A 16,001-nucleotide genomic window follows, 5' to 3' on the forward strand; every position below is an offset into this window, starting at 1 on the left:
GAATCAATCTTTAAATTTCGCGTAAAATTTCCCAGCTGGTTCCTGTATTTCGCGTAAAAAAGTAGAAACTTTGTGAGCGTCTCTCCGGTGAGGTAGTGTTGCCTATTCCGACAACATCTTTTGCTTTCCTAAATTTCTTAATTATTTTATGTTTCTTTTTAATTTTTGAGTTCTACAATGTCCTGAGAAAAAGACCATCGCTTCTATGAAAAAGATGATGTAGAAAAGGTCTTGCAAAAGTTCAGGAAGGGCAAACTGCTACGGAAATCTGCGCGTAAATTTGAGATGCAACTCTTCAGGTCTTCAGGAAAAATTACACGGAAGATCTCAGGGCTTGTGGTTCATATAAATGTATTATAGTAAATATTAAACTCGTTCCGTTTGACGTTTTGAAATTTTTTATCCGTTGCTTCACAAAAGGTGGTCATAAACAAAGTGGCCGGTATTTCACTCAAAGTGGCTGGAATACTACCCATAGCAATGTCCACATTTTCATTAATTTTTCAATATTTTAGGAAGTGATCTAAAGAAAACAAAGTTGATAAACTAGTTTTCAAGGTTCCACACAACCTTCCCGAAAAGGAAGTAACAAGAAATATCAATATGAATTAAAAATATTGCATTTCAAACTTAGGACTTCGGTGCTTATTTGCAATTTTGCCGAAATTTGGTACACTTACCTTAATAGGCTATTATGTATGAACTTCTGGAGGTTCCGATAATCTGTTACATATTTTACACTAAAAATTAAAAAATGAAATATTTAGGGAAAAACACTATTTAATTCAATAATTTTAATTCACTTAGTTGCAGTGTCCGATGTTTCACTTCCAGTGTCCGATATTGCAAACCGTTGAAAATAATGTCGTGTTCCCCTCTTACATTTCAAAATCTAGTATTATTATTTATCTTCTTCGAATTACCATGAAATTTCCGGCGGTGAAAAAGTATTTCCGAAAAGCCATATCGCACATAAATTAATAATTTATGAAAATCACACGAATTTTATAATAAACATATGGAGATGCTTATAATGTACATATTTATTGATAAATTTTCAATTTTGAAATTTACATGAGGGAAATATTGAGCCAAAAAAAAAATGCAGGAATGAGAAAAGTTTCAAATTTTGCGTATCATAATGCTGGGTACAAATGGGATAATGACTTCTTTGGAAACACAATTAAGTGAATCACGTTAAAGATGATAACATTATTGAAACTTCTTACTGATTTAGTAATAGAGATTTTGCTGGCTTTTCCCTCAGTACTTGCAATGTGGCTTGCCATTATTAAATTTAACCATATGTGTTTTTTAGTACTCTTTACCTATTTTCATATTCACATTTTTATCACTTTTCTCTTCATTTCCTCTTATCAACCTCACATACGTACTTAATGTTAAAGCATACTACATGGCATGTACATTACTTATGTATATATACATATATATATAAAATTAAGCGGAAGAGAATTCTGTGAATCTCTATGTATATATCATAAGTTTGTGGATGCATGGCTCGTTGGCTTCTTCTGTTATTTTTCGCGACTCTTTAGCACATTTCTTGAAAATGACGGGAATGAAGGAGAGAAATGCAGAAAAAAAAGATGGTAATGGTGATGATAGTTGTTTCTCATCGGTTAAAATACTGTTTATCTTTTTTTCTCGCCTTTTCCTGTACATCTTTTTCTCCTTATAAAAAATTTACCATCTAACACTCTATGAGAACATTACGGTTAAAGGAGACAACTTATATGAGATTGCTGTTCCTGATGTAGACTACCCAATAATACACCACTTGTTTTAACACGAAATATTTTGTGTACAAATGTGAAAACTTTTGCAGTTCATCTCTGTGAGAAGAGTTTTGTATTAAAAATCCTTTTTGGGTTGTCTTCTGATATTAAAGTTTATTTCATCGTGACACCACATTTTCTTTAGTTATTCCTTCTTTTTTTTCTTTCTAAAAAAAAGTAATACCTTCATACTATGCTTTTTTTGTTGTAGAGCTTTACATATGAACATTTCACTTGGCCCCGAGGGACTCTAAAAAATTTTCTCCTTCATTGCTGGTGGAAATGTGAGTTTTCTCTGGCATATGGTACGAATACACATACTCATAAAGAAGCAGATACAAGAATTGTTGATTATGATACGAAAGTACATATCAGCAGATACTCACATGATGGTTTTCATTGCTTCCGGGCATGTAATGAGAAAAAAGGGAAATATACTAGTAGGGCTCTATGGTGCTTTGCAGGTGAAATCCAGAAACGGCTGAGAGTGAAGGATATACAAACATAATGCCCCGCAACCTATCTTCATGTATGTAGTTTCAGATGGGTTGGTAAATAATAAATTTCCCCATTCATCTCTACGATTCATATTCTTTCTCGGCACAGTGTGTATATCATTTGGGGCTAAACAAAACGTTGTCTACAATTGTCTTTGAGCTGTCCTCCTTCTTTTCAATTTTTTTTCTCTTATTCTTCTACAAAAAGAAAATAAAAATAAAAGCGTAAAGTTTATAGATATAGAAAGCATACAAGATATGCCTCTTTTAAGCTTTTACTTTTAGTCACTCAAAACGCATGCAAATTCGCTTTGAACATTAAAATAAAGAACTTAATATAAACGAAATGTCCGCCTGTGCAATTTATAATACATCTACATTTAAATAAAGAAGTCTTTTCTGGAGTTAAAGAAAGTGTTGCAAGGACATTAAAATGTAGTTTCGCTTCCCAGAGATGAATTTACGAACATGACCCCTCAACCCGAAGTTGCTATTACTTTCTCTATTGTTTACAACAGGGAAAAGACTCAAGTATAACTTTAGTAAGTACTGCATTGTATAACACAATACATGTAAATATATTTCTTGTTATACTTCAATTATCAGGAGTCCAAATTACTTGGGGCGAATAGGATCCAACCGGTCCAGCACTCATGAGTTTGCTACGTCATCTCATTATCGGTTCCAAAGTCATTTGAACTTGTGAATAAATTTGCTGAAAATATTAGTAAAGCCAATAATAAGCCCTGATAAGCTTATGGTAGCTGAGATTCAATACACTGAGAGAAATCCGAAAAAGTTAAAATAACATTCCGGAAATGTTAATTTTACCCTACAGTATTGATCCGAAATCGGTGTAAATATTACGCTTTATAGAGTTTATAGGTATATTATGAGTTAAACTTACCCTTTTCATGTTATTTTTACCCTTAAAATGGTGTAAAATTAACAATAAAAATGTTGATATATTTTTACACCTACAAAGGTGTTACAGTTATAAGGAAAAAAGGTTAATCGAACCTCCGTTTTTTCTCAGTGTACGAACGACCTCGAAATCCGTGCAACTCGGGGTACTTGCAACTCGGAATGCGTGAAAATTCGATTGTGACTTGAATTTTGAAGGTAATGGCCCTAGCACACCTTTTAGTTCGGTAAGATTTCATAAAATTAAAATTCATGTCCCTTTCTTTCTTAAAAGATTTGTGCACTTCAACTCGTTTTCGACTCACTGCGAACCTAAAGGATGGGGGACACCTTTTAGATCAGTAAATTTTCGAAGTCGAAATTCGCATCCCTTTCTTTCTCACATGTTTTGCATATGACTATCTCATTCTTTCGCATACCAAATTCGATTGAACTAAATTTAATTTGTTGTGATGTTCAAAAGAAGAGGAAGAAGAGTGCAAAATAATGAGACAGACACATACAAAGTGTGCGAGAAAAGAAGGGATTCGAATTTCGACTTCATGAAATTTTCGTGATTTGAAAGGTATGCCGGAGTCATAAAAATTCGCGTGATTCTTTCTTCAAAAATACAGTCAGATCAAGACATTTTTTAAATATAGATCAGGAGGGGAATTTTGTAACGCTCTGCCAATGCCATATGACAAATCGAGTTCGCATCTTAGAAGAGCTTTTTCGAAAATGCGATTCTATAGCCGTGACATTGCCACTTCAGCTCACGTGGCATTGTCAGAAAGCACATATTTGATATTTCTGGCAATTCAAATGACAATAAAGTTTGTTAAACAAATCAACCAAGACGTACTGTATTTTTATAAAATCATCAAGTAAAGGGATTTCATTAAAAAATCAATGAATTGCATTTTCGAACTCATATGATATGACAAAAAAAGCTCGATTGGCATTGTCAGGTTTCGAACTCACGCGTTGATTCTATGATCGCTTTTCTTATCCGAATATTAGTCACTAAAAGAGCTTCATAAAGTCTTTTTTTATTTATTTATTTAATTCAGGTCGCTGTACATAACTAATACATTATGGGGCTGCACATAATATAATTTTGGCACAACTTTTAACAATAGTTTGGCATGCGTGAGAAAGAGTCTAAGGAAAAGAATACGTGGAAAAAAGACAATAGACTTATACGGGCTTCAGATCTAAGGCTTAGCCATATGGCTTAACTGTTCTCACTATTTAGAATTTTGAAATCTTCGGGAACTAAGCTAAACCTCTAGTCTGAAGGCCGCTTAAAAGTAAGCAAATGACAGTAGTTCAGAATGTTCTAGTATTATAGTTTTTTAATTGTTTTGGTGTGAAATTTATTATCTCATTATTTTTGTTTAAAATTTTATTGTAAAGATGATTTTTACTTGATTGTGTTCCAAATTTAGTTGGCCTGGGCTTTTCGATTTCAATGAAGATTTCTAATGACCAAGCTCACTAAGCTTTTATGGTTTTCTGCTCCCGAATTTACTACGAAAATTTGTCATATAACATTGTCATACTGTTAGGACCTTGATAGACCTGAGGATTAGCCGAGAGACGGCTTAGCGAAATAATGGTTAGACTTCATTTCCATCATTTTCGACTAACTAAGTCGTCTCTCGGCTTAAGTCGTAAGTGTCGTCTAGGTCATTACAGAATTCCTCTACTGACTGGTCTTTACATTATACTTACAGTTGATTGCCTCGTCGCTGAGGCGACATAGCTCGGTAAAATCCTCTCACCCCTCTCATCTACTGCAGCGCCTCTATGTCCATCTATGTCTTTCAATTAATCCTTGAGGTAGGTTCTCTTAAAATTAAAAGAAAAAAAACACGATTTTAAGAGAGCCGAATTAGCGAGAGTCTACTGTAGTCACAATTACTCAGAGTACATTCATCAAAATTCAAAAACCAAGTATTTCTTTCAGGAAGTACAGTAGAGTCTCGCTATAGTCCATATTTGGTTCCAGATTTGACACTTGGGTCGCACTATAGTCCATGTCATTTTTTAAAATGATGATCAACGACTTTTAGTATTGAAATTGCTCGACGGCTTCCGCTTTCTTTTGCGATTGAGGTACTTGTCCTCGCTCTCTTCATTATGGATCACAATTATCACAACTACTCAATAAAGTTTGCCAAAAATATTAAAATAATTATGACAACATTGCATGTCGCGTACTAAAAAAACATAACCTAACTTAAAATCAGTGTTTTGAAATCAACAGTCAATAAATTGTGGACTATGGAGGGATGGCCTATAGCGGGACTCTACTGTAAAACCTGAATTTGAAACCTATTTCAAATTCAAAAAAGAAACTGTGAAAATCGATTTTTTTTTCTTTTTTATTGTTTATTTTAAAACTTTTGATACACTATTTTTCTAATTTCGAATATAACAAAATTCAATTTTCAGTTTAGCATTTCTATTTTTCATTAGAAGTCATATGAGTAATAAATTATTCCAAACAACCACAACAGTGCTTGTGTTGTCCATAGAGTTATGGTATTGTGAATTAGACCTTGATCAAATAACAGAGGTTTTTCTGTTCAAAAATTCATTTGTTCTGGTGGTATTCATTTTGTATATAGCATAGCAAGATATACATTTAAATTTCATTATTTCATTTTACTTAAAAGACTTTAACACGATTTCCCTGTGAATTTGCATCTACCTGCTTGTAATTTATTTAGCATTAAATTAAAGTGTTTCTGCTTCAAAATTTCACATAGAATGTAATTTCATTACATTACTGATGGTATTTTGCTCATATTCTCCACCTACCTACCCATAGCCATCTTACGGTAGGCTATTAACATTGAATATGAAAACGTAGGGATGCATATCATACACACTGGGCAATTCACAGTACGACAAAAGTCTAGCCAAATGCATATTTACTCTTCTAACACAAATTAAATATTGTATGAGAGATATAGAAGGTATTATGTGATTTATCTGTGTGGTCATTTAGGGAAAAATTATTGGTATGAGAAGTGGTACAGAAAAGTACTATTTTATTGTTAGATTGTCTTATCCTTCATAGCATTATTTTATGTTATACATATGTATTAATAAGAGGACACTAAAACCCTACCAGCAGCAGGTGTCCAATTAAAGCTAATGACCCCGTGTGTCCTAATTTATTGTACTCATTTAACTTTCCTCTCATTTTCTCCATAGTGTCCACTATACCGAATACTAAATGAGATTTAAACTGCAGATATTTGTTTATCCATTTTCCACTATCAGCTTCAGCCTTCATACCGTATTTATACAAAATATTTTAAACTTCATTTATGTCGATTGTCACCATATTTCATTTGTGTGAAAATTATTACCTTTGTATATCATAAATAGTATTCTCGTAGCAATTTTCGCATAGATAACAAAAACTAATATACAGAGTAATACTAAAATAGAAGCCAATCATAAGCTCTAGTAAACTCATAGTATCCGATTGTATCCTTTAAAACAAATATTGAAAATTCAATTATGAGTTTTGTTTGAAATTAAAAAATCACATCAAAGTTAATATTGTCCGTATTAACCATTGCGTAGTGATAGGGCTAAAATCGAAACACAATTTACTTCTGAAATTCAACTCATAAAATCAAATATCCGTTCTTCTCTATTTGCAAACACCCCGAAGATGTTTATAAATACTTTTAGAACCAATCAAAATATTTAAACGTAAACCTAATTCCAATTGCAAAAACGTTTGCAAAAATCCTAGCTGTTATAAAAGTTACCATTCAAATCCGTTCCTGGGCCGTTTCTAAGCCGTTGAGGTGTTATTGTCTGCTGGATCTTTGTCACTGTACACAGTAAAAAAAATTACAACCATTATACGGGCTTCAGACCTAAGGCTTAGTTATCTGGATTAACTCCTCTAATTCCTTATTATGCACGATTTTTTAGAAAATTGTTGTTTAGAATTGGATATTAAGGGCAAATGATCCAATAGATTTTGAAAAATCAGTAAAATTGGTGGTTATTTAGATTTTTGAGACTTTTGGGAACTGGGCTAAACCTCTAGTCTGAAGCTAGCATTAGGGTACAGCAACCACTTATCGCCATTTTTAGGAAAAAGTGAAATTAACTGTATTATAGCTTTTGACCCCTTGTAATCAGATAACTCAAATTTGATATAAAAGTTACTTAGATAAATTGGCTCTAGATTCGTCAAAACAATTGTCCTACAATTTAACGCGGGAGTACCTACAAAAACTGATTTTTATTAACAATGAAAAAATAACTACTTCGTCGCCACTTTTCGCGAGTTCTGTAACCACTTCTCGCCACCCACTTGGAAAGGTTCAACCTCGATTATTTTGGGCAATATTATGCAAAGAATACGTTCAGCATTTTTTTTCCTCATGATCACTTTATTATTACTCACATCAACTGATTTTTCTTCACTTTTATTTGATAAATCAAATTATTAGACTACAGTCGAATTCCTCAAATTTGAGCGACGCGACGGTTGAGTTCAAAGTGTAAAATTTGAAAATAATATCCGACGAGTTAATATACTAATAATGGAAACCGGTGAGCTGTTCCTTCTTCCCCGACGCTCACCGGTTTCCATTATTAGTGTAAAATTTGAGGTTATGTGAAAAAAGTTTTGTGTGGAGTCTGAATTAAAACTATTTTTCTCTGGTGTTTCCTCAATATTATCGTATTATATTACTTCCGCAACAAATTCCATTTATTTCACAATAAATAACATTGATATATTCTCTAAAGTTGTTTATCTTAATTTAGGAAAAGTGCATTTCACATGAATTCCGTTACATTTTTGAAAATATCGTTCAAATTTGAGGAGTGAGAAATGTCATCTATACCCCCCAAATGTTCAAATTTGAGGAACTCTACTGTATTGCAGAAAGTAAACCAAGCAGAATTGACAACTGAGAATATATGAAGTGATATTAGCGTTGCCTATTTAAAAGCAATGGCGACAGGTGGTGAATCAATTTCAGAATATTACCACTTTCCGCCATGGCTCATTTTTACATAAAAATAATATAAAATGAAACATTAATTAATTAATTACAAATTTTATGTATTCGTCGAATGTAATTAAATGTTCAATAGGCAAATTATTTATTCAAAATCAGAAATTTTGTTCGATAAAAGTTTCATGATACTTACTATATTTAGTAAGAAATATTGGATTCGATGCACTTGCTCACAATATCCCTCTAAAAAATGCTTAAACATTTAAATTCAAAACAAAAAGATAGTGTTTTTCGACTCTATAAGTAACATCAGTAGAGATACAAATAATTTTACCGCTAATTTATTTCACAAATAATGGAAAAATTGCGATTTCAATATATAAGTGGCGAAAAGTGGTGTACTGGCGAGAAGCGGTAATTCCACCCTATGCTTGGTAATTTTTGCACCAGCATTATGGTTGTGAGATTTATTTATTGGCAATGTTGTGTATTGCCAATTTATGTATTTTATAAAACGGTTTCCTGTCTATAATTTTGATTGTAGAGCAATTTTGTTCGGTTTATGTGTATTATCTGTGAAAGAGGCCAATCTGTTGATCAAATCCTATGATTCAAACACATAATTTCACCAGAGCTTTCGACACTTTTCGCGTCTTTCTTAGTGGTTCTTAATTGGTCTTTTCTTTAGGATTTTTGTCACTAATTCCTTTACTTTCTTATGCATCAGTCGTAGAATTATTCGTAAATGTTTGTGAATTCCTATTGGGAACTTAAGAAATGCTCTTAAATAACCCACAAACAAGTTTGTAAAAGTTTGTACTCTTTCACAAACATTGTTCGTAACATGATCACTTGACAAGCATTTTCTGTTCTTTCACAAATTTTTTTTCGCAGATTTTTGTTTATCTGGCAAAAAACGAACAAATCACAAAATTTTACGAACTTTTTTTTCGTGTGTTTACAAACATTTACGATGAAATGTGTGTAAAAGAATAAAAAATGCTCGTCAAATGATCATGTTACAAATAATGTTTGTGAAAACAGTACAAACATTTACGAATTTTTTTGGCTTATACGATTTACGGGCATTTCGTAAGTCACCAATAAGAATTCCCAAAAGGGTTTCACTCCGTTTTTGTAGAAGAAACTGAGAACTACTTCCGATACTAGAACCACACTTCACATAAGTTAACCCTTTAAGGACGAGAAGGTCAAAAAATGGTGGTCGGAAAAAATAATTTTTTCTGACTTTTTAGTGCAAGATACAACTTTAGACGGCCGTATGAAAAAATTCATTTTTGGGGCACCGGTGATCCAATCGTCCTCAAATGGTTAATCATTAATCTACCGTACTGTTATTCCATTATTAGTCTAAATAATATTAATCGCGAGTTAATACATTTAATGGGCACAATTTCGTTTAGAAAGCTTATTGTTTGTCTGTAAGAAAATTGAAATTAATGAGGAATTTTAGCATGATAATTTGCTCAATTTGAATTAATTTTTCAAATTAATGAGCAATCATATTTATGCTTTTAGCTTGTTTAATTGTGTTTATGTGGACCAAGTTTAACTTTTCAAGCGTGATTCTTACATAATCACATCTATACCATTAAATTGGTGAAAATCTATCAATTCAACTGATTTTTAACACAAAATAACGAATGGGGACAATTTATATGCTGAATTTGAATTTTAAAGGAGAATATTATAGGGGAATATTATCAAGGGAAATACATAAAACCAGGTGGACAATAAAAGAATCACCTCAGAAATAAGTTTGTGTTCTATTGTACATTTTTCCGCTCCATTAATTTGCTTCCTATGAGGTTTTATAACTCAATTAGTAAGTTACACATAGTTGTATTGTTCAGAAAGAATTCCACGAAGATGAAGATATTGAAAAAGTTTCTATGTCGTGATCTTACCATTCAGAAGTTTAATGAAATGGATGTATTGTTGAGATATTGATTTACATTCAATAACAATTTGAAAGACTCTATATTACTCAGTATATATCCTGTGTTTATTTTTATCATTATTGATAGCATATGTGTTATTTGTTTTTTTTTTGCAGCTCCTGTGGGTTTTCTGATCAGACTAGACTTTAGAGATTACTTCAATATAGAACCGTCTGAAGATTGTAAATTTGATTTCTTAGAGGTGAGCACTGCACAAGTTTCCTTTTTGGTGAAGCAATCAAATATTAAGAAAGAGATTTTCACGTTCACCTTCATGGTATAGCAATAATTCAATGTACATATTGCACCATGGGTATCGTTTGTACAAAATCCTTTGTAACCAGTGTGTGATTTCTTTTGTAGATTAGAGATGGTGGTCATGGCTTTTCCAGCTTGATTGGGCAATTCTGTGGAACTGACTTTCCACCAATGGTCACATCGAAAGAGCGCCAATTGTGGCTTCACTTTCACTCTGACGAAAATATCGAATATGCGGGTTTTGTTGCCATTTACGAATACATCCCACGTCCTACAAGCTGTAAGTATATTTCTCATTTATATTCTATGATATAAATATGTATTTGTTTTATTATATCGTAGAAATGCGAGCAGTTTTCTACAACGACACTTTTCTCATATAAATATGAGATGTTGTCGCCCATAAAATCATGAAGCGTTTCACATTCGTAAAAATTAAGGATTGTATTTTCTTCATTTTTTTTCTCTTCTACACACATTCTTTTCATGTATTTTATATGGACTTCCGGGATTTAGTGTGGTTATAGAAGAGAAAAAAAGAGAAAAAATGAAATGTCTGTTAGATAAAATTGATTCATTTTTTCGCCACTCTTTCTGCATTTTCCCAAGGGAAAAAATGTCATGTGGCTATGATCCTCAAAATTATTAGTAAAATAGGTGGCAAAGCACCATAGCTTTGCGCAATGCTTGAACACGTGTTTTAAATAGGATGCCACATTCCAAAAATAATTTTGCATCATTTATGAATAAGTTTTCTGTTTTTGGCTTTTTTTAACGAAAAGCAAATGATCAGTAGAAAAGGAGTGGCAAAGCGTCTCAGGCTTTGCGAAGTGCTCGGACTTAAAAAAAAAAGATTTTAAAAAGTGCTTTCACATCATTTACCGTTTTCGACTTTGAAAAGTGCTTTCACATCATTTACCGTTTGCCGGTTCTCAAGCAATTTAAACCGATTCGTAAATCACTCGAATTCTAATCGGTTCATAAACCGATTTGAACCGATTTATAAATTACTGAAAACACTTCCCAAAATATCTTGGGAGTAATATAGGGGAAAGTACTCTCCCTTCGAACGTTCATGCCTTCGAATAATGTGAATTTTCTTTTAGTTTTTCTACACAGTAAAAAAATGTGTAAAATTTTACAACTATATTAGTGGAAAATCGGCCATTTTAGTTGTTTAATTTAAAAATGTTTAAAAAATGCACAACATTTTGGTAATTTATTGTCACGTGAATAAAAATTACCACTATTATAGTTGAAAAATTTTCAACAATATTGTTTAATTTGAAAATGTGTAAAATTTTAACACTATAATAGTGTGAAATCGAATAAATTAATTATTTAATTGCGATCTGTGTAAAATTTCTCACAATTATAGTCATAAAATTTTTTAGCAATGTTTCGTGATTTAAAATTGTTGAAAAAATCTAAAAATTACCACTGTTATAGTATGATTATAAAAAATCAAAAAATACACAACTTTACACAAAATGAAAAATACACAACTTTATGGTATTTTTTTAACATGATCAAAAATTAATACTATTATAGTTTGACTATAACTTTTCACACTATTACAGTGTGAAGCCTTGTGTAGTTCAACTAAGTTTGTTGAATTTTTAAACAAAAGTTGTGTAAAAATTGTAGAATTTCCATTTAAGACTTATACTTCAGTCGAGATAATTTTCATTGGGCAAAAGTCATATAGAACATCAAATATTTATATGTATAATAAGTATATCGTGAATATTCGAGCATTAGATGTAATCATTTCGCATTAGGGGGTGGGGGGGTTCCCGAGTACAGGAAAAACATTAGAAATGTCTAAAAAGGCAAAATAATCGAAATCTACAAAATGAAATGAAAATTCAACATAAACAGAGTTCAACAATTTTTGAGTTTACACATAAAAATTCAACAATTTTTATATTCAACAATTCCAAATTCAACATCTTGAAATTTAACAACTTTAAATTAAACAATTTTAAATTAAACACTTTTTCCAAATTTAACACTATAATAGTGGTGTGAAAGATTACACACTATAATAGTGTTAATTTTTTTTACTGTGTAGGAGACTTACACATTTCTGTTAAATATTAGTTGGCTTATCAACAATTCTTGATAATTCCGTGATAATTTTGTGTAAATCTCTTATGAAAAACAAAAGAAATTCACATTATTCGAAGACATGAACGTTCGAAGGTCGAGCGCTTTCTCCTAATTGAATTTTAGATAAAATTAGTTATCGGTTATAAATCAGTACATTACCGGTTCAGAACCAATTGGAACTTCTTCAGTTTTATCGCAAATTCCAAGACCTTGTCAATAACCCAAAATATGATACCATTTGGATGAGAAATACGCTATCTGAAGCGTTTTTGACCTTAGACCTTGAAAAATCGTTATTAGGAATAATTCAGCGGTATTTTCGTATAAGGACGAAATGTGCGCCTGAATAATTTCTCAAACATATCCAAAAATGAAAAAAATGAATGAATCGATTTGAAAAAAATTGAGGGATTATAATACTGCTCGCTCTGTGAAGTTCGAGCACTAAAAGGAATAGTGCAGTAAAAATTAAATAGAAAATTGATGAAAATAAAAGTCATATTACTTTCTTTTTCTTCCTCACGGTTGTGCATATGCCTATCACACTCTTTCACCTTCAAGTTTAATTCAACTAAATTGAATTTCTCGTGGTGTTAAGAAAAGATATGGATTATATTTTTAACATTTTTGAATTCTTTATTTTCGCTTTGTCAATGCTCCTATCAAATTTCAGTGCTTTTAAAGCTTTAAATTAAGTACAGATGAAATTTGATTGATTTTGCTGATCAAATTGATTATTTATGCCTCCGGCACACCTTTTAGATCAGGAAAATTTCATGAAGTTGAAATTTGAATCCCTTTCTCTCTCTCACACGCTTTGTATATGTCTGTCTCATTTTTTTTGTACTCTTCTTCTTCTTTTGAATATCATACCAAATTAAATTTAGTTCAGTCCAATTTTGGGACTGAAAGAGTGGGATAGACTTATGCAAGTCTTTTGAGAAAGAAAGAGAAGTGAATTTTGATTTAATGAATTTAAATCGAGCTAAAAGGTTTGCCGAAGGCATTATTGTCCATTTGTACAGTTCCGTTCTTAACAATCCAATTTATGAAAGAAAATGTAAATTAGAGCTTTTTGTAAAGGCTTTTTTACATAGAGGAATGTAGGCAAGTTTCGCACAGAGTGAACCTTGAAACAATGCGAATTTTCTCTTTGTTTGGAAAGAGCATGTTTACTATTTCTCATCTCGTCTCATGAGCTTAATAACCTATCTTATTCGCTTAATAATCTAGAAAATTCGCATCGTTTGAAGGTGGCCTATGTGCGAACCATGCCTACATTCCCCTATCATATTACACCGGCTCACAACCGATTTTTAAGTAACTGTAAATGTTACCCCTAAACAGCTTGAGAATGAAATAATTTCAAGTAAACAATTACAGTGGGGTATAACCGGTTAAAACTTATTTGAACGTCTTAAGGACTCCAAAGCCTTTTCAATGAATCTTAACTTATTCTAATGTGTTCATAAATACGCTATCTACAATCTTTTTAATATCTGACAAATCTCTAAAAAAGCATGATTTTGGATGGCAAAAGAAGTGGCAAACAAAAAATTAAGGTTATGTGTAAAGCGTACGGCCTATTCGATACATATTAATCCAGTTGACGGTTGTGTCTTATCAATCCCATCGATCCTTTATTCCTTTGACACGTCCAATCCCTCCCATTCTTATGGGTCCTAGGAGTTTCGGCTTAAGTGAAAATGGATTGAAAGAATTTGATATTAATTACCCACATTAATGCAAATATTTTTCAAGCGGTAAATTTGAAAATAAAATTTATGAACCATTGGCGCTGAAAAGAGGCCGAAAAATTGGCGACGAAAATCTTTTGCATACATCACGGCGTTTCCGTTTCTTATTACAAAGATGTCTCTCGTGGATATGCAAATTTTCTGTGACACTCACTGGAGTGAATTCGGGTTTTTTTTTTGGTCCCGAGAATTTCACTCAAAGCGGAACTCCCTGTAGTGGGCCCTCTATAAACCCCAAGTTTTTATCTCTTACCGTTTGAACTCTCTGGTGACTATTAGGCAGATCAGATGACTAAAACAAACAGAACGACAAATAGTTTGACATCATGTCTCAGAAATCGTTTGATTCCCCAAATGTTGAGAAAAATGGTCCCCGGGGTTAGAAGGTGGAATTCGGGTATCAATCAAGAGATTGTATATAACATATTGCTTTCTCTGAGAGTTCGAGCATAAAAATCAGAGTAAGAGGGATAGAAAAAGCCAATCCAGCATGATGAACAAATTCAATTTCTTCGAAAATATCTGTAGGAGTTAGTTTAATCCGGTTGCCAAATTCTCAGTTGATTTCTCCGAGTCATCCTGGGAGCTATCCTCTAAAATTCATTTATAATTTCCTGAAATATAAATAGTGTTCATATATATATTGGTCTGTATTGAAGTCCAAAAGCATTGAATAGAGGAAGCTGCCCTAAATGGGCCCAAATGTTTTTCATGTCATACCAATATATATGTATAAATATTTTATTTATGGGTCACTCTTACATACTTATATATAATATTGAATATTCACATGATGTTCTTACACCCCATTTGGATTCGTACCCTTAATGCTCCCTTGTACGAGTCTGGGCGGTTTGTGCCAGGGAGAGCGTTTGTCGTGAGGGTGTCTCTATAAATTTCCCATCTTGACTTCTTCTATAGCCTAGCGCAACGTTATATTGATATAATGTGGCATCTCAATATAAATTCTCAGGGTGGTCTCTATTAGAATGTATACATGAAGATAACTACTTATACCATCGCATAAGATTATTGAGTCTGGAGATTCCTGAGTGAAACTCCTATTACTCTCAACACCCACACATAAGCATAGTGAAGGGCCTAGCCAGGGAGATTTACTAATTTCCTGACTTAATCGTCTTCCGTGTTCTATCCCCAAAATAGCTATTTACGATGATTCAAACTGCCGCTTAGAAGTGGGTGGATTCGAAGGATGGGTTAATCGGACCGACATACCAACTGAGAAGATGCAAATCTCCATGGAACACAACTTGCCCCTAGACTGTATGTGGGTGATACGGGTCTGGGATGGCTGGAAGGTGAGTAACCAAATATCACTTATACACCACTTAGAGAGGTATAAAATATAGAGTAACCCTACTAAATGGAATGTATCATACATATGTTTCATTTAAATGAATATGAAATATTAATAATCAATTTATTCATCCGCAACAGATTCAACTAGCTTTCCACTTATTCAAACTCGAGAAACCCAATGACTGTGACAGCAACTTCGTAGATGTGTTTGGGGAGAAGACAGACATCCCAAGCCGGTAAGTATATAATCATACCGTGCCTTTAGTATTACACGGCTGTATGTCAAATTTGAAATGTTCGTGCTATCTAATAGAATATTTATTCATTCTATGTAATGATCTCTACAGATTTGATGGAAACGTTATGCAACAGATTATTAGTATGCTTA

General features: G+C 32.6%; 1 protein-coding gene across 2 annotated transcripts in view; it reads left to right on the plus strand.

Moving 5' to 3' along the window:
• LOC129808006 (neuropilin and tolloid-like protein 1) overlaps positions 1 to 16,001 on the plus strand; it is a 176,884-nt gene that overhangs the window by 102,442 nt on the left and 58,441 nt on the right. For both annotated transcript variants that reach the window (XM_055857640.1, XM_055857639.1), the window contains exons 4-7: positions 10,283 to 10,368; positions 10,530 to 10,704; positions 15,458 to 15,612; positions 15,752 to 15,849. In XM_055857640.1, the coding sequence (XP_055713615.1) occupies positions 10,283 to 10,368; positions 10,530 to 10,704; positions 15,458 to 15,612; positions 15,752 to 15,849 (514 nt within the window). The remainder of the gene's footprint in view (positions 1 to 10,282; positions 10,369 to 10,529; positions 10,705 to 15,457; positions 15,613 to 15,751; positions 15,850 to 16,001) is intronic.

This window comes from Phlebotomus papatasi, chromosome 3 (genome assembly GCF_024763615.1).
Source record: "Phlebotomus papatasi isolate M1 chromosome 3, Ppap_2.1, whole genome shotgun sequence".
NCBI lineage: Eukaryota > Metazoa > Arthropoda > Insecta > Diptera > Psychodidae > Phlebotomus > Phlebotomus papatasi.